The sequence below is a fragment of the Cyprinus carpio genome, chromosome A20 (assembly GCF_018340385.1).
Source record: "Cyprinus carpio isolate SPL01 chromosome A20, ASM1834038v1, whole genome shotgun sequence".
NCBI classification, from domain to species: domain Eukaryota; kingdom Metazoa; phylum Chordata; class Actinopteri; order Cypriniformes; family Cyprinidae; genus Cyprinus; species Cyprinus carpio.
The window spans coordinates 21241344-21262065 of record NC_056591.1 but is presented as its reverse complement, the minus strand read 5'-3'; the positions used below and the strand labels follow the sequence as shown (position 1 = coordinate 21262065).

The 20722-nt window shown below is 32.5% G+C and overlaps 2 protein-coding genes across 13 annotated transcripts in view; both read right to left on the bottom strand.

The window, feature by feature from the left end:
- Positions 1 to 353: 353 nt before the first annotated feature.
- LOC109078585 (triadin-like) lies at positions 354 to 19302 on the bottom strand. Of its 9 annotated transcripts, none has more exons than XM_042778116.1 (23): positions 18702 to 19302; positions 16776 to 16877; positions 13378 to 13440; positions 11870 to 11965; positions 11046 to 11072; positions 9544 to 9588; positions 9401 to 9445; positions 9234 to 9278; positions 8565 to 8621; positions 8377 to 8430; positions 8205 to 8252; positions 7994 to 8044; positions 7862 to 7909; positions 7712 to 7750; positions 7505 to 7552; positions 7388 to 7423; positions 7264 to 7311; positions 6355 to 6393; positions 5552 to 5608; positions 3947 to 3973; positions 2485 to 2529; positions 1393 to 1593; positions 354 to 1000 (listed from the first exon to the last, which is right to left on the bottom strand). In XM_042778116.1, the coding sequence occupies exons 1-22, from the start codon at positions 19285 to 19287 to the stop codon at positions 1424 to 1426; spliced, it is 1776 nt and encodes a 591-aa protein (XP_042634050.1). In that variant the 5' UTR covers positions 19288 to 19302; the 3' UTR covers positions 354 to 1000; positions 1393 to 1423. The 9 variants fall into 9 exon arrangements, with proteins under 9 accessions (XP_042634050.1, XP_042634049.1, XP_042634051.1 ...); XM_042778123.1 differs by lacking the exon at positions 354 to 1000 and adding an exon at positions 3628 to 3659 and having other exon boundaries at positions 1496 to 1593; positions 2485 to 2526; XM_042778122.1 differs by lacking the exon at positions 354 to 1000 and adding an exon at positions 3628 to 3659 and having other exon boundaries at positions 1498 to 1593.
- LOC109052302 (cilia- and flagella-associated protein 251-like) overlaps positions 18853 to 20722 on the bottom strand; it is a 20299-nt gene continuing 18429 nt past the window's right edge. For all 4 annotated transcript variants that reach the window (XM_042778125.1, XM_042778126.1, XM_042778127.1 and 1 more), the window contains one exon: positions 18853 to 19928. In XM_042778125.1, coding sequence (XP_042634059.1) covers positions 19303 to 19928 — 626 coding nt within the window. In that variant the 3' untranslated portion in view covers positions 18853 to 19302. The remainder of the gene's footprint in view (positions 19929 to 20722) is intronic.

Here is a 20722-nt window from a genome sequence, read left to right as displayed (position 1 = left end):
TTTGCTGAATACTATGGATTTTGTACATTTTTTTTAAATACTGAGAAAGAGTCTTAATTAGCATTCTTTTCCTAGAGTTCATGCTCAACATTTTTGTTCAGTTTCATGGCAAATCATATTAAACTGGCTACAAAACTCACAGGAGTGTAACTAACCCACTATCATTTTGTAGAAGAAAAGACTCTGATATTTTATTCATAAAAAAAAAATTGATAGACTGGATTACACAGACCGCTTCCTTTATTTATAATTGCTTTCACACATTTGGCTTGACATATTATTTATGCAAAAAAAAAAAAAAACCTTTTTCACACAAATGAATAATTAAAAAAAAATATTCTGTCACAGACAAGTTTGCACAAAGTGATTACTTTATTATCTGACTTTTGCCCACTCCAAGATAAAATCCAGCAAGATATGACAGAGAAATCAACAATGATTTAGTACAGGTTTTACCTGTACATGAAAAGTCTGAAGTCTTTACATAGTGATACACTATTCAATTCGTTACCATAAATCTAATAATCTCCAATAAGAGTTTCCATTAACTAAATAGAAACTAGAAAAGTCTCAGTCAAGTAAAATACAAGCCTTTCATTATTTAAAGGCTGTAGACTTTTGTGTGCCTTCATTTCTTAACGTCTCTTTCAATTCTGTAAGCATGCAAGCTCTTTTCATTGGTTAAGATAGAAATCGGATTCCATCCTCCTGTTTTCTAATGGCCATGCATACAAATGCAGAGAGATCGCAGACCCTGGTAGAACCCAGATGCTCTACACATTATCTCATTACCAGTGAGTCAAAGGAAATGGCCTGGGCTAAAAGATAAGGCCTTTAGTGAATGTGTGCTGTTAGACTTCTTTCCGTAATGGGATCATATAGTCTGATATAGAAAATAAATAAATGAATATTTAGAGCAACATTTAAATTATTTAACGAGTTCTAAATTTGCTGCACTGCTAGTCTCATGTACAATAAGAAAAAAACAGCAGAATCTTCCCTGCAAAAAAATAAAAAAATAAAAAATGTAAACAGACGATTTAAGATATCAAATAAATAAAAAAGTAAATCTACCCAGTAACACAACATTTCTTTGACAAGTGTTTACGCATTAAATATATTCCAAAATGTACATTATAATTAATTTAGATTTCTTTGATGTAATTGCATATTCTTTTTTTTGTCAAAACTGTGAAACTGATCAGATTTAAAATAATAATAATAACAATAATAATAATTAAAAAAAAAACACTTATGAAAGAATGGAGAGTGTCCACTGAAAAACCAGGGACCTCCACTCATTATTTGTTAAAGTCTCTGATGGTTTAGGTGGACAGCTCTTGAGAGCCTAGCAGCACTGTGTTTTTACAGAATTTCATAAGCAGTTTTCACCTGCCAGGGCCGGACGGGGTTTGTTGCCCAGTTACTGGCCAGCTGCATGGGCTTTCTGCTGCAGTAAAGCAGCCCTCTGCTCCATCATGGCTCTCATCATGGTGGGGTTAACAGCTGGACTCATAGCCGGGGACATTGGGCGCAGTGGATATTGACTGGATTTAGAACTCATTAAAACACACTGGAAGTATGGTATCTTGCCTGTAATACAAAGAATGAGTGATAATAAAATAAAATAAAATAAAATAAATAAAATAAAATAAAATAAAATAAAATAAAATAAAATAAAATAAAATAAAATAAAATAAAAACTGATCAAATGAACACTTCTAAAAACGTTTATACATTTATTAAAGTTTCAAAACAGAATTTAGTGTTTTGTAATATTAATTATAATATAAACTATTATATATATATATATATACACATACACACAAACACACACAAACACACACACTTACACACACACACACACACACACACTAAGTAAATAAATAAATACACAAAAATAAGGGTTCAAACAACAAATAATAATAATAATATTAATAAATAATAATATTAATATTAATAATAATAATATTAATGATGATGATGTTAACTGAAAGCTATTGTGTCTTTAATCATATAAAGTTGTGCTTGAGGTTTGTTCAGCAACAGGTTACATGCTGAAGGTTTCTGTAGCTAAACAAACAAACAAACAAATAAAACAGCTCTAAAAATAAATGTATAGATTTACTGTTATATAAACAAAAGTGTTTAGTTTCATTTTGGTCCTGTATTTTTATAATTAAAACTATTCAATATTATATATAAAGTATTTATTATTGTATTAAAATATTCCATACGGCTAAATAAATGAATCACAAAATCCAGGTTCAAATAAATAAACAAACAAACAGAAAATAGCAATATTCCATCTAAAGTTGTTCTTTAGGTTTGTCCAGCAACAGGTTACATGCTTTGCAAAATTGCATATTGCAATGTAAAATTGTGATGTACAGTGTCTACAACTCTGTTACAGAGGATTTCTATAGCAAAACTATAATGCAATGTATTATGTTGACAAATTATGCAGAATTAGATTAACTTTACCTGGCCTTTTCCCCTCTGTGACATTTTCCTCCGCTTTCAGATCTTCTAATTGAAGTTGTTAGAAAGAGAAATTGAAGAAATATTTTTACTCATTTCAATATATACTATGCAGAAGCAAATCTTTAAATGACAGGGAAAGGACTTTCAGTTTAGTATAGAATATCTTTTAATGTGATATTTAGTTATCAGGGTTGTTATGAGGAGACATGACAAAGCTCAGATCTCAGAGGAACAATTTTTACATGCAGCAGACCATGATATCTGCAAATATCCACTGAGGCAGAGTCGAAGACTAGAATTTTAAAGTATTAGCGACCTTCAAAAGTTACTTTAAATGGATAAAAACTAGGCTGTGAATAAAGTCACTTGAGACCTTGGCAGATTTCAAATCCTTAAACTTATTTCTCAAGGAGAAACACATTTTTATATTAAAGAGAATTTATTTTATTTATCTATTTTTGAATATCATATTTGATACTTCAGGCTTTTATGTTTCATATAACATAATATAGGAGAATATGGAGCTCGTACACAAGGCCCAAACTGAGCAAAAATGTGCAATTTGGTGCAGTTACCGATATTTATATGGCCAAAAATTATGATGAAATTCTAGTAGCTTGTAATGTAAATCAATGGGATCTGTCACTATATCTCTCAAAATTTAACTAAGATCATACTGGAAATTAGTGTATTTTGTGTATGCTTATTTTTACTGGAAAATAAAACAATTATACTGATTAAATTATTTTTTTCTGTGAATAGTGCCTTGTTAAATCAGACTGCAAGTGGTTTGTGAATAAGACCCAGGGTTTTTACTGAGATAACATGCACTAAAGTGGCACAATGGTTAGTAAATTTGACTCTAACAAGCAAGTAAGGGGATTTATGTTAAAAAATACAGTAGGTGGGTGTTACAGTGGAAGAGTGACATTAGGAGTTCGCATGGCCAACCAGCCAGCAGCAGTGTATTAATAGAGGCATTTAATTTGCAATTTCACTAATGCGGTTTAAAAATAGTTTAATCTCTGGTTTAAGTGGGAACCTTGAATAGTAACAATGTGGTTCATTTAATTTCCAGTGAATTATTGCAATTCACTTATTGAAATGGTGAAGTTCATACTTCCGGTGAATAGGGAATTGTACCTCAGTGTTGCCTGGAAGTTTTTGAAGTTCTCCTAAGTTTTACAATATGCAGATACGCATGATCACTATGAATGCTTAGCAATGCATTTCTAAATATAGTCTGCAGATGTTTCAACTTGCTTACACAAATTCATGCATTTGATTATTGCTGGATTTTTCATATTTTTTACACAAATTCATGCATTTGATTATTGCTTACGTGATTAGGGAAATGTTTATTGTGCATGAAGGGATAAGTTTAAATTTAAAATGAAGATGTTGGTATTTTAAGATCATACTCTTCTACACCTCATGGATGCCAGAAAACATCTGAACTTACTTGTTGGTGCTGGTGCTGGTGCTTCAGCTGGTTTGTTTGAAGACAGAAATGTAAGGACAGAATTGTGGTTAGCAAAGATCAACCTGAAATTGATGGCGTTTGAAGAAAGAATTTTAAGTTCAGAATTGTGGTTAGCAAAGATCAACCTGAAATTCTGCCTTATCAGGCAGCAATTCTAACTTTAAAATAGAACCTCAGATTATTTAAACAAAATACTTTCAAATGGTGACGTGACATGATTATTTAAAACAAATACTTTCAGGTGGAATTTGACTACTGCTATGATTTGCCATATTAAACAGCATTTTACTGTAAAATGGTTAATACAGTTTTTCTAACTGATTGTTTTTTTTTTTGTAGCGTTTTTTTACAATGAACAGTGATGCTCATGCTGATGTCTAAGCAATTCGAATCACAATGATTTTTATTTTTTTTTGGAAAAAAATGTATTAATATCAATCATGCTAAAAATTATTCAAATCAAATGTAGTTTTTACAATATGTCAAATTAACAAAAATGAGTATTACAGTATTTCTCTGTTTTTAATAATATTTTGATTATGCCATAGTTTTTAGTACAGATTTTTAGTTTTTCTGTAAACACCTTTTTTTTTATTTACGTATGTTTTTACAATGAACAGATTCATATTCTAAGCACTTTCGAATAATGAATTTTGAAAAAATATTCAAATAAGTCAAATCGAATGTTGCAAATATTTAATAATTATAGTTATTAGATCGAATAAATGAATTTTGAAAATATAATTGTTTGAATGGAATGTATGTTTTTATTTTTTATTAGTTAATTGTGTTATGTTTATTGGTTTATATTTTACAAGCAATTCAAATACATAGATCTTAAATTTAGGCCTAAATGTTTTGTGATGTTATAGTAAATATAACACTCATTTCCAGTAAATATTTATTCACCCCTATGTTGTGAAATAAAGGAATTAGGAAGGAAAATAGTGCTTGACGTATTTTCTTTTAGTCTCCTGTGCCTTTACATTTGCACAATATGTGAATGTGACACCTTCATAATTGCTTTTCATGTATGCATGCTAATTCTTTTAATCAAGTTTGAAATCAGAGTTATTTCTATTCTAAAGGTGTCAGGAACACATGCTCAGTTTTGTGATTACATAGTCATGGAGAAGAAAGGTGCACTTCCTGTCATAAAAATAGAGAAATTCTCTCATGACTTCATCTGAGGTTATATAACTTGACAGATCCAATTTTCTTGTGCCAACTGAAGTCTAGCGAGATATTATTATTTATTAAATTTTTGCTGGCTTGATCCACCTTACAATCATCAATGCAGTAAGTTCTCAGTGAAAACAAAGAAAACGTGTACCAGTGTTCAAAACACAAAGCATCCATTGGGAAATTAATATAAAAACAATTCCTCAATATTTTGCCATGCTTGTCTATTTTGTGCTGTGAGCTGTCAAGATTAAAATCCTGTGGAAACTTTGGATCCAGGTTTAGGCTTGTTAGCAAAGGAAATCAAAGATGTTTTCTTTCATTTTTGGGGGGATATTCAAAGATACAATTATGGCTATCAGGCTTTTATAATGCAATCTTAAAATAATCATTAAAACTTACCCACAACTTCTTTAATGGCTTGATTGGCTTTCAATGTTGGTGCAGCCTTCTTTTTGACTAATGATCAAACATAATCAAGGATATTACACTGATGATACAGTATACAGTATACAATACAGCACAGTATTACAATATATTTAAAAAATCACTATTTTATCACTTTTACTTTTAGTCATGCTTGTCAATTACTGTAAACAGATATTGCTAACTCTAGTCCTTTACAGGATGTCAAGGAGTTAAAAAGCAAATAAATATTGTGTACTGGTTTCCTGTCAAGAAGTCAAGAAGTATTGCATGCAATAACTCTATACAGTCCATTAGCAATCTAAAATGCAGTGACCCATCGCTCAAGATGGACAAAATCATTAATCAAATGTAGTTGTTGTTTGGAGGATTACTGATTGAAATATCCACTAAAACACATTCAGAGCAAAATTGCAATGCTTATTATTACAAATTTTATTATAAACCATTTTATAAATAAGGAGAGAGATTTTAAATATACAAACAATATGTTTTTAATTACATGTTTACATTTTCTGAAGAAAAGTATGGTGTTTGTCTGTTAGTCTTCTACATTGTTTCAATGCAATTGTCTATGATAAGGCTTTTTTGTTTGTTTGTTTTAAATTTTTTGGCTCATTTTTACATTGAAAAAACGTTGAGGTCAAGTCATAATACTAATGCTGTTGGATGAGTTCAGTAGTTCAATATTTAATATTAGGGAGTTGTTTAAACCCCTAACCCTTAAATATGAGCAATAATAAAACTATTACCGAATTTTTTACAGTAAAATAACATACCCTCTGCTCTGGGCTTCACTTCTTTTACAGCTTTCTCTTCTCCAGTGTAGGGGCACAAAAAAGAGTATAGAGTTATTGAATAATTTATGAAATAATCACATATTATTCGATGTTTATCAATATTGTACTGCACATCTTAAAGACACAGTGTTTCATAAGACTGGTGCTCTGACTGTATGACTGCAGGGGATCAAATAAAGAAAATGGCATGAGGAAAAATGCGTACAACAAATCATTTTCCATGTGCGCAAATCTAGAAGCAACTGATAAGCAAAAATACTGTAAAAGAGCAATGTGGAATTCAGCTAAGGGTAGAACAAGTAGCAGGGACCATTACATTTACTCTCAGAAACATTACATTTACTCGTTGACATTGCCAATGGGGTGACTAGCAGGCACTTGCATATAGAAGCGAAACAAATATAATCCAGTGTGAAATATTTATAGCTGTTATCAATTTCTAAACACCCAGTTTAGGATGCAGTTGAACATCTTTCTGTGAGTATTAAAGGGACTAATACAAAGATTAAGACTTCTTTCTTCTTTTATAGCTTTAAGCTTTTGTATATAAAAGTTATACATTTAAGATATAAATATGAATATATGTATGCACTGTATGTATAATTAAGCTGTACAGTATGTGAGCTATACAGTATTCAAGATTCATAATTCCTGGATGCCAAACAACCAGATTGGTGGTAATTGTTTTTAAGATGGCAAAAGAAAAGGAAATTAAACTCTATTTAATCTCTATTTATTTTATAAAGCATCTGTATCACTTTATTTCACAGGTAAACACAGAAGAATTTCTGGTGGAATCAATAAATAAATGGATAAACGCATGAAATATAATATTACATTATGTGTATATAATATATTACAAATAATATGCAGATGTATAAGATGTACCTTTCTTATTAGAGGTAGGTTTAGCCTTCTCTTTAGTGATCATTCGCTCTGTAAAAGAGGAAATTATAAGCTACTGCTTATTAATATAAAACTACTTCCAAGTCAGTTCCTGAACCATAATTACCTGTCCTTTTAGACTTCTCTTTCACAGCTGTTGGCTCTAAATAATAAAAAAGGATTTATTCAGTATAAAAAAAGTTCTAAAATTTAAATTTAGCCATCATTTTTCTACTATTCTTACCTTTCTTTGCCACTGAAAGTTTTACTTTGGCTTTAGTAACTGTGGGCTCTTGAAGACATACAGTACAAATGTACAAAATGAAATAGGAATGCACAAATTCAAATGCACACATACAAAATATATAACAAAGTTGTTATAATAATGACAAACACTGAGTAAAGCATCTTTTAACTCAGATATTGTCTTTCAATTTATATTTGATCTCACCCTTCTTTGTAGGAGCTACTTTGGCTTTTTCTTTTGGTTCTGAAATTGGTGGTCAGAGGTTATTACTTGTTTCAGGTCTGTTAACATAACTAGAAACATATAATACATTCTTACTACTGGCACAAAACTCAAGACAAATTACTACAATACCTTTCTTTTTATGGGCTTGTTTAGGTTTTGCCATAGCAGCTTCTGGTTCAAGCAAAGGAAACATTAAATTAGATTATCGTCTAAATTATTGTCATATAGAATTAAATCTATAATATATTACGAGATAAACACCTTTCAGTACAGTAGGAGCTTGTTGAGTTGTTAAAATTGGAACTTCTGATTCTGAAAACACAGTAACTGTATTGTTTAAAAATCTTTCTAGAAAACCTACTGCACTTTCACTGAAATTGACTTTTTTGTCATTGACAGACATATTATTTAGTTAGCAATAATATGTCAGTGATATTTATGAATGGATTTAAATTAAAATAGTTTTGAATACCTGGAATAGCGGATGGTGGTAATGGGCTACTTGTAACTATATGATGCACTGTAAGATAAAAGATAAAGTGCATTTCAGGGAATTAAAGAATATTTTAAGTATGTTTAAATGTAAAGGTGTTGTATGTAAAGTACATTGAGTTACTGTAATTGTGGGTGGCTGCATTACTTACCATACCAGCCAGGGGGCGTTGGGCAGTACACAGGTGTTGGTCGGCATATAGGAACTGTTTCACCGGGTTGTGAAAAGAAAGATTTAGAGCTACACCAGACTGTAGATTGCATGTTATTGCTGCTGTCTTTCTGCATAACGTGAATGTAACACATATTAAAAAGTCACAAGGCTATGAGTTGCACTCACGATCCTGAACCGGAGCTGGAGCAGCTGACAATTCTACATCCTCTGATGCTTGAGATACTGTTATTAGGAAAAGGGAAAGCACTGCTGTCATATAGTTAGATCAAATGGAATTTTAAAATTTGACATCAACTTAGAAGAACAGTTCAGCCAAAAATGAAAAATCTGTCATCATTTACTCATTGATCAAAACCTGTATGACTTCTTTCTTCTGTAGAACACAAAGGCAGATGCTAAGCAGGATGTTCATGTTGCTCTTTTCATGTAATGAAAATAAATTGTGACCAGGGCCTGTCAAGATCCAGAAATGACATAAAAGCACCTTGACAGCATATGATTTGTGCCAAGTATCCTGAAATCATGTCACACTCGAAATCTTTTGCACTATGGTAGTTCGAATTTGTGTGATTTGAATATGTGCATGTTTAAATTTGCAGAAGATCTTTAATATCACTCACAACTTACATGGACCACTTTTATGTATTTTTTTTTTTTTTTTTTTTTTTTTTACCATATGGGTTGAGTTTGAAAGTACCTGTTTGCCATTAATGTGCGTTATATGGAAAAGAGTGTGTGAACATTTAGCAAAATGGGTGAATACATGATGACAGAACTTTATTTATGGATGAACTTTACATAGAAGTAAAGTATGATCAGATCATGTGGATTTACTTTTCTTTTTGGGTATGTTGACAGCTGCTGTCTTTGCTTTTGGAGCTGTGAAGCAAAGAGCAAATTTGAGTCAATATTCATCTCTATGATTATAAAGTCATTTGAAAAATGTCATTCAGGGTTTGATGATAAAAAAGCAGGCACACATTGTGCTTGTTCATTTGTACCTTTCTTTGCTTTCTCTAGTCTTGTTCTTACTGGAGACTCTTTTTCTGATGAGCAAATATTAGTGATGAGGTGGATTTTAGCACAATATTCAAAAAAAACAAAAAAACAAACTATAACTCTGATGTAAAGAGGGCTATTGCACCTTTTCTCTGTTTAAGCAGGGGTTCCTTTCTCTTAGTCTCAGCTTCTGGAGAGGGAAAACACAATAAATAATATAAAATTAGCTTCCAGATCAAAACATGTATGATTATCTCCAAATTTGTTGCCAGAAATTTGCTCAGCTGAAAATTAACTGTCAAACTTTACAGTGTTTGCTGGCATATATGAGAACATTGTTTCAAATGCACCATAAAGGACATTTAAATGGAAATATATATTTGTCATTTTATTAAATGTGGAAATAAACAAATTGAAATTGAATTTAGGAATAAATTAATTTCCTAAAGTGGAAATCATAAAATGTCCCATAATGCTGTTGGCTCAGAATAATTTGATTTTTAATATTTTATTGCATTATTAATTAGACTCTTTTAACCATTTTGTTCAAATAACAGAACAATCTTTTAAAGCACATCAATATCATTTATCAATAGATTAGTCTACTACTTTAGTTTTGCACAGGCTTGTTGAGCTGCACTGCTAAAGCAAGCAGTTTGTTGTAGGAATCGACAGTTGCCTTGAGCTAAACCAGCTTTAATCAAACAAAACAATACATCACATACTCTTGTGCTCAAGGGTGACTCTTTTAGCTGTGAAATGAAAAACAGTCAGACATGAATCAGGCCGAACTGCTTGGTTCTCAGAGAGTTGAAAACCATCTGCAGTAACAGGTCACTTCATGATGACTAAATCACTGATACTATACACTGTTAATGTAAAAAAAAAAAAACTCTTTGCCAGATCTATCATTAGTCATGATTTATGTTGCAAGTTGATTATACACATTAGCATATTAGAGTGGAAATACTATCAAAGTCTTAAGTATTTCTAAAGGTTGGGGTTTCGATTAAAAAAAACAAAACTAAATCTGGATGAATTATTATGCACTAGGGGGCACTATTGTGTTTGTCAAAAATACAACTATTTTACTGATATAAGATCCTCAGTGATATCTTGTAAAACAGATTAGTATATTATTATATAGATGAGATCATTATATACTTTTAATTATTCTTAAATGCTTTGAGAAATTAACTTGCAAAGCTGTTGCTTCGATGAACAAAAATAGACAAACTAACAGACCATACAGTATTTTATCTAAAATACAAGTTACTTGTTATTAACTTATGTTTATAGAACTGTTGTTAAAAAATCTGTGGTCTCATGACTAAGATTAAATTATGTATAAATATGTAGTTTGTTACTGAAAAAAAGCTATTTTACTTCAGCTATTTTAATTTACTGTTTTATTCAAATTATTAATTTGCATGACCAAGCATAATCCATGATACTCAAAGAAAACATACTTTATATAATATATATATATAAGTATACATGCATATATAATTATTCTCTAAGGTATCTATTATTAGCTTCTTGCAGTTGTATATATATATAATATATATATATATATATATATATATATATATATATATACATAGTGGCAATGAAAATCTGTTCAATAATATTATTGAATAAACACACCTCTTTTCTTTACTTCATCAGGTTCAGCTGGAAGAAAAAAAGGAGAAAAAGGACAATGAGTGACAATTAATGCAGCGCTTTAATTTATTATTACACTAGATGGCGACTATGAGTGGATTTCTCTAAACAACAATACAAACCACCAAAGATGGCTTTGCTGAGCTCATTTGTGGCAAAAGCTTTATCAAGCAATATCAGACATGATTGGGAACAAAATGTAATCTTGAAGCACAGCTTGTTTTTTTTTATATGTTATTCTGTAAGCACAAACAAATTAAATTGTACAATGAATCGTATTTAGTAGAAAGCAGGATGGCATGAGTTTAAAGTAAGGATTTAGGGTTAGTAAGAGCAAATATATTTCTAAAGTTAAATAATTCAAATATGATTTTCTGTATCTGCTGATACAGAAATCACCCATATGGTCAATATTGCATGCACATACTGTATGCATACAATCCGTGCGTATATGTGCCTGTCTTCATAAATTTATAGTACGTCCACCTCTTCAGTCACTTCTATACCACTGGTGCAAATGCGTGTTTAGGTACACATCATTCTCCAATCAATGATTATATTTTATTGCATGTTCAAAATACAGAATATCAGTTATTTTTGCATGAAAAGCTCACAATATTTGTTAGAACAGAATCCAAAGATTCCATGTCTCTGACTAGATCTATGGTTTATCCATGAGACATAGCCAGTGGAATTTGCTATAGAATGGCTCTGTTATGTCGAAAATTGAAAATATGCCAAGGCTTTTTTTATTATATTTTAAAACAACATGCATGATATTGACCTTGCGAGTCAATACCAAATACCTTTTTCTTCCTTTGGTTTAGTGTCTTGGGCTTTTTGAGGCTCTTTATGTATTACTGAATGCATACAAGGACAGGTAGAGGCCTTTTTTTGTTTGTCTGGATACAAACAAATGCAAAATAGTAAGTGTCATTTTTGGGGACTTCCACACTAGCACTTTTGGTGTGCACCCAGGTTCATTTGACATCAGAGTTTGGTTTGTTTGGGTAATGTGAAAGCTGTTTTCTGAACTCAGGTGCAGACTCAGGTGCCTACCCGTAGCAATCAAAATCGGGTTCGGACCAGGCAATTGAACCAAGTGTGAAATAACACCCATAGACTACAGTGATTCAATTCATTTAGTCATCTTTTGTTCATATGAAACATTGGCTCTGACATTATGTTTTTTTTTTTTTTTTTTTTTTTTTTGGAGGCACACTCAAACGTTATTTTTAATTGGAACATCAAATCAATCACAAAATAATCTTTTTGTAAAATTTTGTGAAAATTATTATGATGTACATGAAAAAATGTGAAACTGTTCAAAAAAAGACAGACTAATGAGAGCTGTATTAGATTAGCCTTGTTTAAATCAACACAGGATGATAAAGATCACATTGGCAGCTGAACACGAGGATAAATGTCTTCTACAGATTAATATATTGGTGTCATTATCTTTAAAACCCATAATGTGCTTATGACATCAGAGGCCAATGGCAGATTTTACATCCATAAATCAAAATGTTATTACTGAAATTAATTTTTAGAGTGGTGGTAGTAAATCACAGGATACAAATATGACACCTTCATTATAAGTTTGGATCGTATAAATTTGCCAGAATTAATGTGACGATTTTGGATTAAATACCACCCCATCAGTAAAGAGTTTGAATTATTTTAACAAGAAGGATGCCAGCTAATAATAAAACAGGTTGACAACCTCGCCAACAAACGGAGATTAACAATAACAACAAATCTGAAGATACTGGCTGAGAAGCGGGGAAATGTTTTTAGCGTCTGCAAGAATTCCAAGAAGTCTCTTATAATAATAATTATATTGTAATTCAAACATCCGGTTTTGATTGTGTTGCTTACATGTTCACGGGGAATTACAGGGTGGTGTCATTCAAAAGCCTTTAACCTGAAATGCTAATGCCATTTTTGATATCACTCAACCCTGCAGCTGAGTACATGATCTGTGTTATTAAAACAGCATGCGTTCTTTCTTCCTTTGTTTTCTCACTGACCTTTGGTGCTAAAGTTTATTAGCTAATAAAATGCATTTACTCTTTTCTGATTAAGATCAGCAGGGGCATTGAAAGGTGTAAGATATGATATTATGACTATGACTTTGATTTGCCATTAAATTTTCATTAAAAAAATAAAATAAAATGCCTATTTAGAGAGACGATAGCAGCACTTACACTGCACTTGTGCACTGACCTTATTTTTTAAATAAAATAAAATAAATAATAATTAAAAAAAGTTTCTCTATTTGGAGACAACAGCAGCACTGTAATTATGTACTGACCTTCTTTTTCAGCCTCTGCCACAGGCTCCTCTGCTTCTTTTTCTTTCACTTCCTCGGCTGCCACTGTTTTAAGAAATAAAGCAAACAAAACAAAAGGTGAGTCTTACAGCCCAGAAAGAAAAAAGAAAGACAAAAGACACAGACATGTACTTGCTTACACACATACACAGAGACACATCCACACAATGTCAACTTTGATGTTCAGTTCTTTTTCTACTTTATTTGTGCTTTCTGTGCAGACTGTTCAACCCCATGGGTCAAAATGGATCTCTTCAAGTCCCACATTTTTGCTCTCTCCCCTAGCAGCAGGCTTCTTTCTCTCAGCAGGGATTTATTCTGTTGTGTGAAACATATCTAATGATGTTCTTGATAGAGGAATGACAAAGTATCTGCTGCTTGCCTGCAGGCAGGGCCAAGATTCTCATTTTTCTGGCCTGCTCTCTGCAGTAAATGGAATGGGGGTGATGTTATTGCTGTAATTTTCTGCAGAGCACAACATTTTAAAGAACTAAAGCACAAAATAGTAAAGTCAAAAACAAGTCAAATCTATTTGAGGTAGCCTTGTCAATGAAACAGATCAGCAGGACACAATCCTGGGATATTTTTGGACATGTGGAAAAAGACTCCCAAATATTTCTTGATGATGGGGCCAAAGCAGGCACACACATTTACGGAATAATACTGGATTATACACTCTTTTGTTAATAGAAAATATAAAATAAAAAAAAGATATTTGATAGAGCCAAAGTATTCACTGAACATATCAGATGGTATTGCTGCCATTTATTTACTGAATAATACTGAATTATACATTTTATTATGTAATAAATACTGAATTATACACTTTTTTTTGTTAATAAAATTAAATAAATAATAATAATAAAAACCTCAAAACTAAAATAAAAAAATAATAAACTAAAATAAAATAAAATAAAACAAAATAAAAGGTGGAAAAGACTTCCAAATGTTTCTTTATGACAGGGCCAAAGCAACAGTGCACAATATTATGATCAGATCAAATTTATTTACTGAATAATACTGAATTATACACTTTTTTGTTTAAAATAAAATAAAATAAAATAAAATAAAATAAAATAAAATAAAATAAAATAAAATAAAATAAAATAAAATTACATTACATTACATTACATTAAATTAAATTCGTAGTGATCAGAGATGTTGCTGTGGAAATTTAATGAAGGCATGGCTACAAATAAAATGATTTCCTTTCACTTCATTAAGGCAACGGTCAACTTGAGATCTGCATGAGCCATATTAAATTCAGTGCGCATAAATGCCCACAAACTTTACATACATTTTTAATCTGTTCAGTGCACAAACAGCAGGAGATTGAATGCAAATCAATATGTTGCTGCAAAATCACTGAAGGTGAAAAACAAATTTAACTAGAAAAGTCAAGTTAGAATGTTGTCTTGACAAAGCCTTGCCTAAAAGTTTAAATCAGCTAAAATAAATAAATAAATAAATAAATAAATCATCTTATTATAGATTGTTTGGGCTTACTTGAGCAATTTATTATCTTCATTGTTTCTACATAGTTGCCTGGTCTTCAGAATGGCTGCTAAGGTTGCTAAGGTTCTCAATTAGTAAGGGCTAATCAGCCTTACTTTTTGGATTCAAATTAGACCAATCTATCATTTAGTTGGGGACACTTGATATCTGGTGATATTATCGACTTGTTTCCACAAACACAATTAGAAGAGAACTAAACTAAGCTGGATGATGCCATCACTGAATCAACAATGAACTGACTTTAACTGAAAAAAAAAGACTGTTTGCTATTGTCCTCTTTTTAGAGCTGCTTTATAGCAAAATTTAATTTTGTTTGCAGCATCTCAGAACACCTTAGTTACCACCTTGTGACTCCATAGTGACAAGTCAGAGAACATTAGCAACCACTTGTCATGGTTGCTAGTGTGCTCTTGAATTGACAGCTTAATGAGCTTTTTTCCTTTATGAAATGTATTTTAATCTCTCTGTATAAGTATCAGTTCTTGGCACTGTGTGTAACCACAGTCTCACTGTGTTCCACTGTTGTCTCTGCAGGCACAAGTACACTTCATTCTGCTGTTCCCAGACAGAAGCAGCAGCAGTCAGTACTCTGAACTCATCTGTGAGTCTGTGATGCTGCTGTGTCATACACTGTCTCAGAGCGGGATTAGTTTTCCATCTTGCAATACACACATGGGTTTATCCCCAATCTCCTCTCCAGATTTTAATCTGATACCCAGTAAGATCTTTTGCCCTCAGGAGGAACTCAGAAAAATTCTAGTTCAACACCATATCGATAAATCAAATAACAAGAATAATTGGAAAGGGAGGAATACATCTCACTGGAGGAAATCACATTATAGTGTTCTTTGTGCTTTTTGTGCTTTTATAATGTTCATTTTAACATGGCTGAGGTTTCACCTTTTTTTGCATTATTTAATGAAATCTTTAAAATATGTATTTTAGGTAAATAATGAAAAATATTTCTTAAATTAAAAATATTAAATTAATTTCCAGAACTGTTGAAAAACTGTTGAGAAAAATAAAAAAGAAAGAAAGAAAGTGGCAAAAAAAAACATCTGTATATTAGCCTATATACTAATTTAAATAATTATTGCAATAATTATTTTAAATAGATCATTGTATTTTTAATAAATAATACTTAAAATAATTATTAAATAAATAAACTATTATATATCTAAAAAAATCTTAAATATTTAAATAAATAAAGTTCAATAAATGGTCACTTTAACATAGCAGTTTTATAGGGGGTCAAAGATATAATTAATGAGGTCAGACCCCTTCAATCTATAACTGAGCCTGAGGAAGTACATTATTTGTCTTTTTACACACTTACAGAAAAAAAGGTACCAAATCTGTCACTGCAGCGGTACCTTTTCAAAAGGTACACCTTTGTACCTAAAGGGTGCATATTGTTTCCTTAAAGGTATGTATTAACACCTGAAGTGTACATATTTGTTCCTAATTAGTACAAAATTGCACTTTTTGAAAAGGTATGGCCCAGGTGATAGCTTTTGTACCTTTTTTTTCTGAGAGTGCAGCAGAGTCCAGTGCAGAACATCAAGCAACTTGACACACACCAGCATCATCCTAATGCTGTGAAGTAGATGGAAAAATGAGCCATAAGGAAGTCTTTGGAGATCAAAGTTTGAGGCCTAAGGGTCTGCTCAACCCTCACATCCACAGCCACACACACATGCCCTCTTCTTCCTTCACCCACCACCATCAGGCTTCAGCTTGTTGTTGAACACCACTCCTCTGCAGTCAATAACCTTGGAGCTCATTAGTGTTGGCATAATATTCTCATTTTAATTCTGGTTCATTTTATATGCTTCATGCAAGCAAACTTTTGCTATGTTTGTTACCTTTAGGGACCGGTTCTGGTTCTGGTGCTTTTTCAGCAATTTCCACCTCCTCTGCGCTTTCATCCTTTTCATCTTTCTCCTCTTCTTTCAGGGTTGTTATGTCTTTGAAAGGAAAGCAGACATATTTATAAGGCTCGCCGGATAGATCACAAGAAGTATTTGTGATTTTGTTTCGAAGTCTTTCCAACCTTTAGTAACCAGTAAAAATGTATTTTCCCTTGACCTATTATTCTTGAACTTTTCCAAGTGATTTTGGCGGGAGATAAAATTTTGCCTTTGTTAGTGGCTAGATTGCATTAGCGTTTGACAAAGAGATATAATTAGATTTCATTTGCAAACAGAACAATTTTTTTTGATTATTCTATTGAGACGGATCCTTCAGATTTCATTAGCAACATCAACGGCGAGTTAGGAGCTGGAACAGGTGGTTTAGCTTTGTGCAAAGTGAATTAGCAAATCAGATAAATTACGTTAGTCAAGCTGTCCTATGTTTAACTACCATAAGTAAAAAGCAAAAAGTATAGGCAGTATACATAAAACCTCCCAATAACTTTATGTGCTGCTGCTAAGACAAATGACTATAACCACTTTTCCTAACATTTTACTCATTCTAGCCACAATAACTTTTAGATTTTTTTTCTAGTTTGCAAGTGCATATTCATTTGGCTTTATCCCTTTCCAGTGTTTTCCTTGATCATCCAGAACTTTGATGCCCTTGAATGACCCCTTTCGAGACAAGTGTTTGGTGACAGCTGACATGAAAGCAGTCTCTCATGCATTCTAACCGTTTCACTGGCAGCTGAACAGCATTGCACCAGATGCTGTTCTTTGATCAACCCAGCATGAATTAGACTTCAATCACAAACTCAAATGGGGTCCTTTCCTACCAGCATATTTGGATATGTATAGCAGTAAACTTATACTAAACTATTTTTATGTCATAGCAAGTGATGTGTAAATGATTAAAGTATTCAGTTAAAGTTGAGAAAACCCATAGGCGGTACATTCAAGTTTTTGTAAAGTTTTAAGACTGATAAATTACAAGACTGATATAACATTACAAATAGGAATTGTAAAGAATTCTTGAGGATATATAAAGAGTTTTTTTGTACTATTAAGGAATAAATAAATGCAATCCAATAACTGGGGTTATATACTGTATGTAGGCAATAAAACAATACAATATAAAAAAAAATGTGTTAAAATAGTTCATTCATTATTTTTATAAAATACTAATGAAAACACGTAATAAATTCACCAAAAAAGGTCAACATATTAGAGTAATTCGTTCGGGAGTCGGATTATATTGGCTGCATTGTATGCTTTTTGACTTACTAAAAAGAATGTGGCTCAGAGTGATTAGTTCAAGAATTAGACTACACTAGTAGTGCTATATATTTCTGAATTACTAAAAAAAAAACCTCACACAGAGTCACTCCATCAGAAATCGGATTACATAGGTTGTGCTTTATGTTTTTGATTCACTAAAAAGAACCATCTCAGCGTGATTCATTTGGGAATCAGACTACACTGGATGTGCTCTGTTTTTGGTTCGCTAAAAAGAACAGAGTCAGGGTCATTCCTTTGGAAATCAGACTACACTGGTCGCACGGTATGTTTTTGACTCACTAAAAAGAACCAGTTCATAAGAGTTGTTTAGGAGTCAGACCACATTGGTTTGGTTGTGCTGTCTATTTCACAATGTAGATTCAGTAACAGTGCTGCAGCAAGATAATTCAGGAACCTCTGCAACAATATTTTTATGGTATTCCAATTAAATCAACGGCAGAATGAATGTGAGAAATCTTTTTTTTTTTTTATGTCACTGGCTATATTATTTATTATTTTGACATGGACACATTTAAAAAACAAACAAACAAAACAAAATAAATGATATTTTAGAGTCAATAACCATAATCTTGGTACCTGTCTCAGGTGAAGAGCCATCATCTTCATCAGCCACCACTGTTGTCTCATCTCCACCTGGTTCGGAACTAACTACAGGTGCTGTTACTATAATATCATCATCAGCAGCAGCACCATCATCATCCTCACCCCTTATTTGTTCCTCTCCCTCCTCTTTTCCCTCTTCCTCCTGCTCCTCCTTATCTGCAACATCATCAGCTAGCTCAGGCTCCTCAATAACACCCTCACCTTCACTTGTTATATCTTTCTCAGAGTCAGCTTCTATCATTCCAGCACCAGTCTCATCTTTAAGACTGTCTTCTGAAACCCCACCATGATCGTCAGCTAGCTCTTTTGTTATCTTATTATCAAGGTCATCAAATGGGATATCAGTAGCGCTCAAGCCATCTTGTGAGTCAGCTAAATCAGCCACTGCATCATCACTCTCTTCTATGGTTGTTAATAGCTTTGAATCGCCATCAGCTTTAAGAAGTATAGATTCCTCACCAGTTTCTTGCACTTCAGCATCAGCGACTGTAACACCAGCATCAGCTATAATACCAACAGCAATGGATGTATATGTCATCTTGTTGGTCATCATCATCATCTTTCTTTGTACTTTTTATTCTTCTTTTTGGTCATCATCTTTATCATCAGCAGGAGTATCTTCTTTTCCATTTTCTTCCTCAGGTGGTTCTTTATCTACATCAGTTTTGTCCTCCTCCTCCTCCTCATCAGCTGCCTCAGTTCCTTTAGAAGTGACTTGTTCTGTAGTTTCTTCTTTCTCCTCATCAGGTTCAGCAGGGATCGAAGTATATTTCGTTTTGACAGCAGGAGCAGCAGCAGTTTCCTCTTCATGTTCCTCTTCCTCCTCAGCATCAGCTTCCTCTTCCTCATTTTCTTTTTCCTCCTCCTTCTGCACAGCTTCTGCTGCCGCTTCCTCCTCTTCATCTTCCTTTTCTTCCTTAGTATCAGCTTTCTCTTTGTCCTTTTCTTCAGCCCCCTCTTCTTTTCCCTCTGCCTCCACCACTGCTTCCTTTGCTAATTCCTCCTCCTCTTCTTCTCCATCCTCTTTGATCTCCTCATCACTTTCTTCTTCCTCTTCTTCTTCTTCTTCTTCTTCTTCTTCTTCTTCTTCTTCCTCCTCCTCCTCTTCATCAGCAAGCGCCTCATCTTCCTCTTCCTCATCCTCTTCCTCCTCATAATCCCCTTCCTCTTCTAACATCTCCTTGGCCCATATCTCTGCAACTATCATTAGGTTTACAGAAATATCAGTGAAGCTGTTATATATAACACATAATCAGACTTATCTATTGCAAATTAGTGTTTTACTGTGACATCATCCCTTCAGTATGCTATTAGTCTTTTTTTTTTTTTTTTTAAAAGGTTGTACAAATGATTCATTGATAAAGGAGTACATCAATCACAACTTGACGAGACCTCGTGTATGATATACAGTACTTGGCAAAGTTACAAATGTTTGTGGATTTTAGTCACGGCCTGTTAAAGTAGGCATGAAACTGAAATTATGGTAATCTTTTTTTTACCTATTGTAACATATATGTGACAGTTTTGATTTCATAGTAACAGCTAAATGAGGTAATTAAAATGCTCAAATAATAATTATATAAATACTTTTAGCATATAGTGTAAACAAATCTTTATATACCTACAGAGTACTGCAGTAATTGTGTATTTTTGTAGACCACCCCGGAAGTTAGCATCAACCTGGTTCCCTTAACATTGGCTTTTGGATTATTGCAGAAAATAAGCTCTGTGACCAACAAAAGTTTATGATTCTTACACACTGTCCTCATTTTGACAATCTTCACAAATTAATGCAACTTTTATCTTTTTTGGCAAATGTAAAATGTCAAACGTGAGCTATAAACAAACTATACCATGGTTGCATGACTTCAATGTCACCACCAATAGGTTTCTGACAGCTCTTTCAGTCTTTACATAAAAAATATTTTCTCTTAAAGTTTGAGTTGGAGTAGTTTGCAAGAGTACTATGAACACAGTGAAGCTTTAAAAGCAGA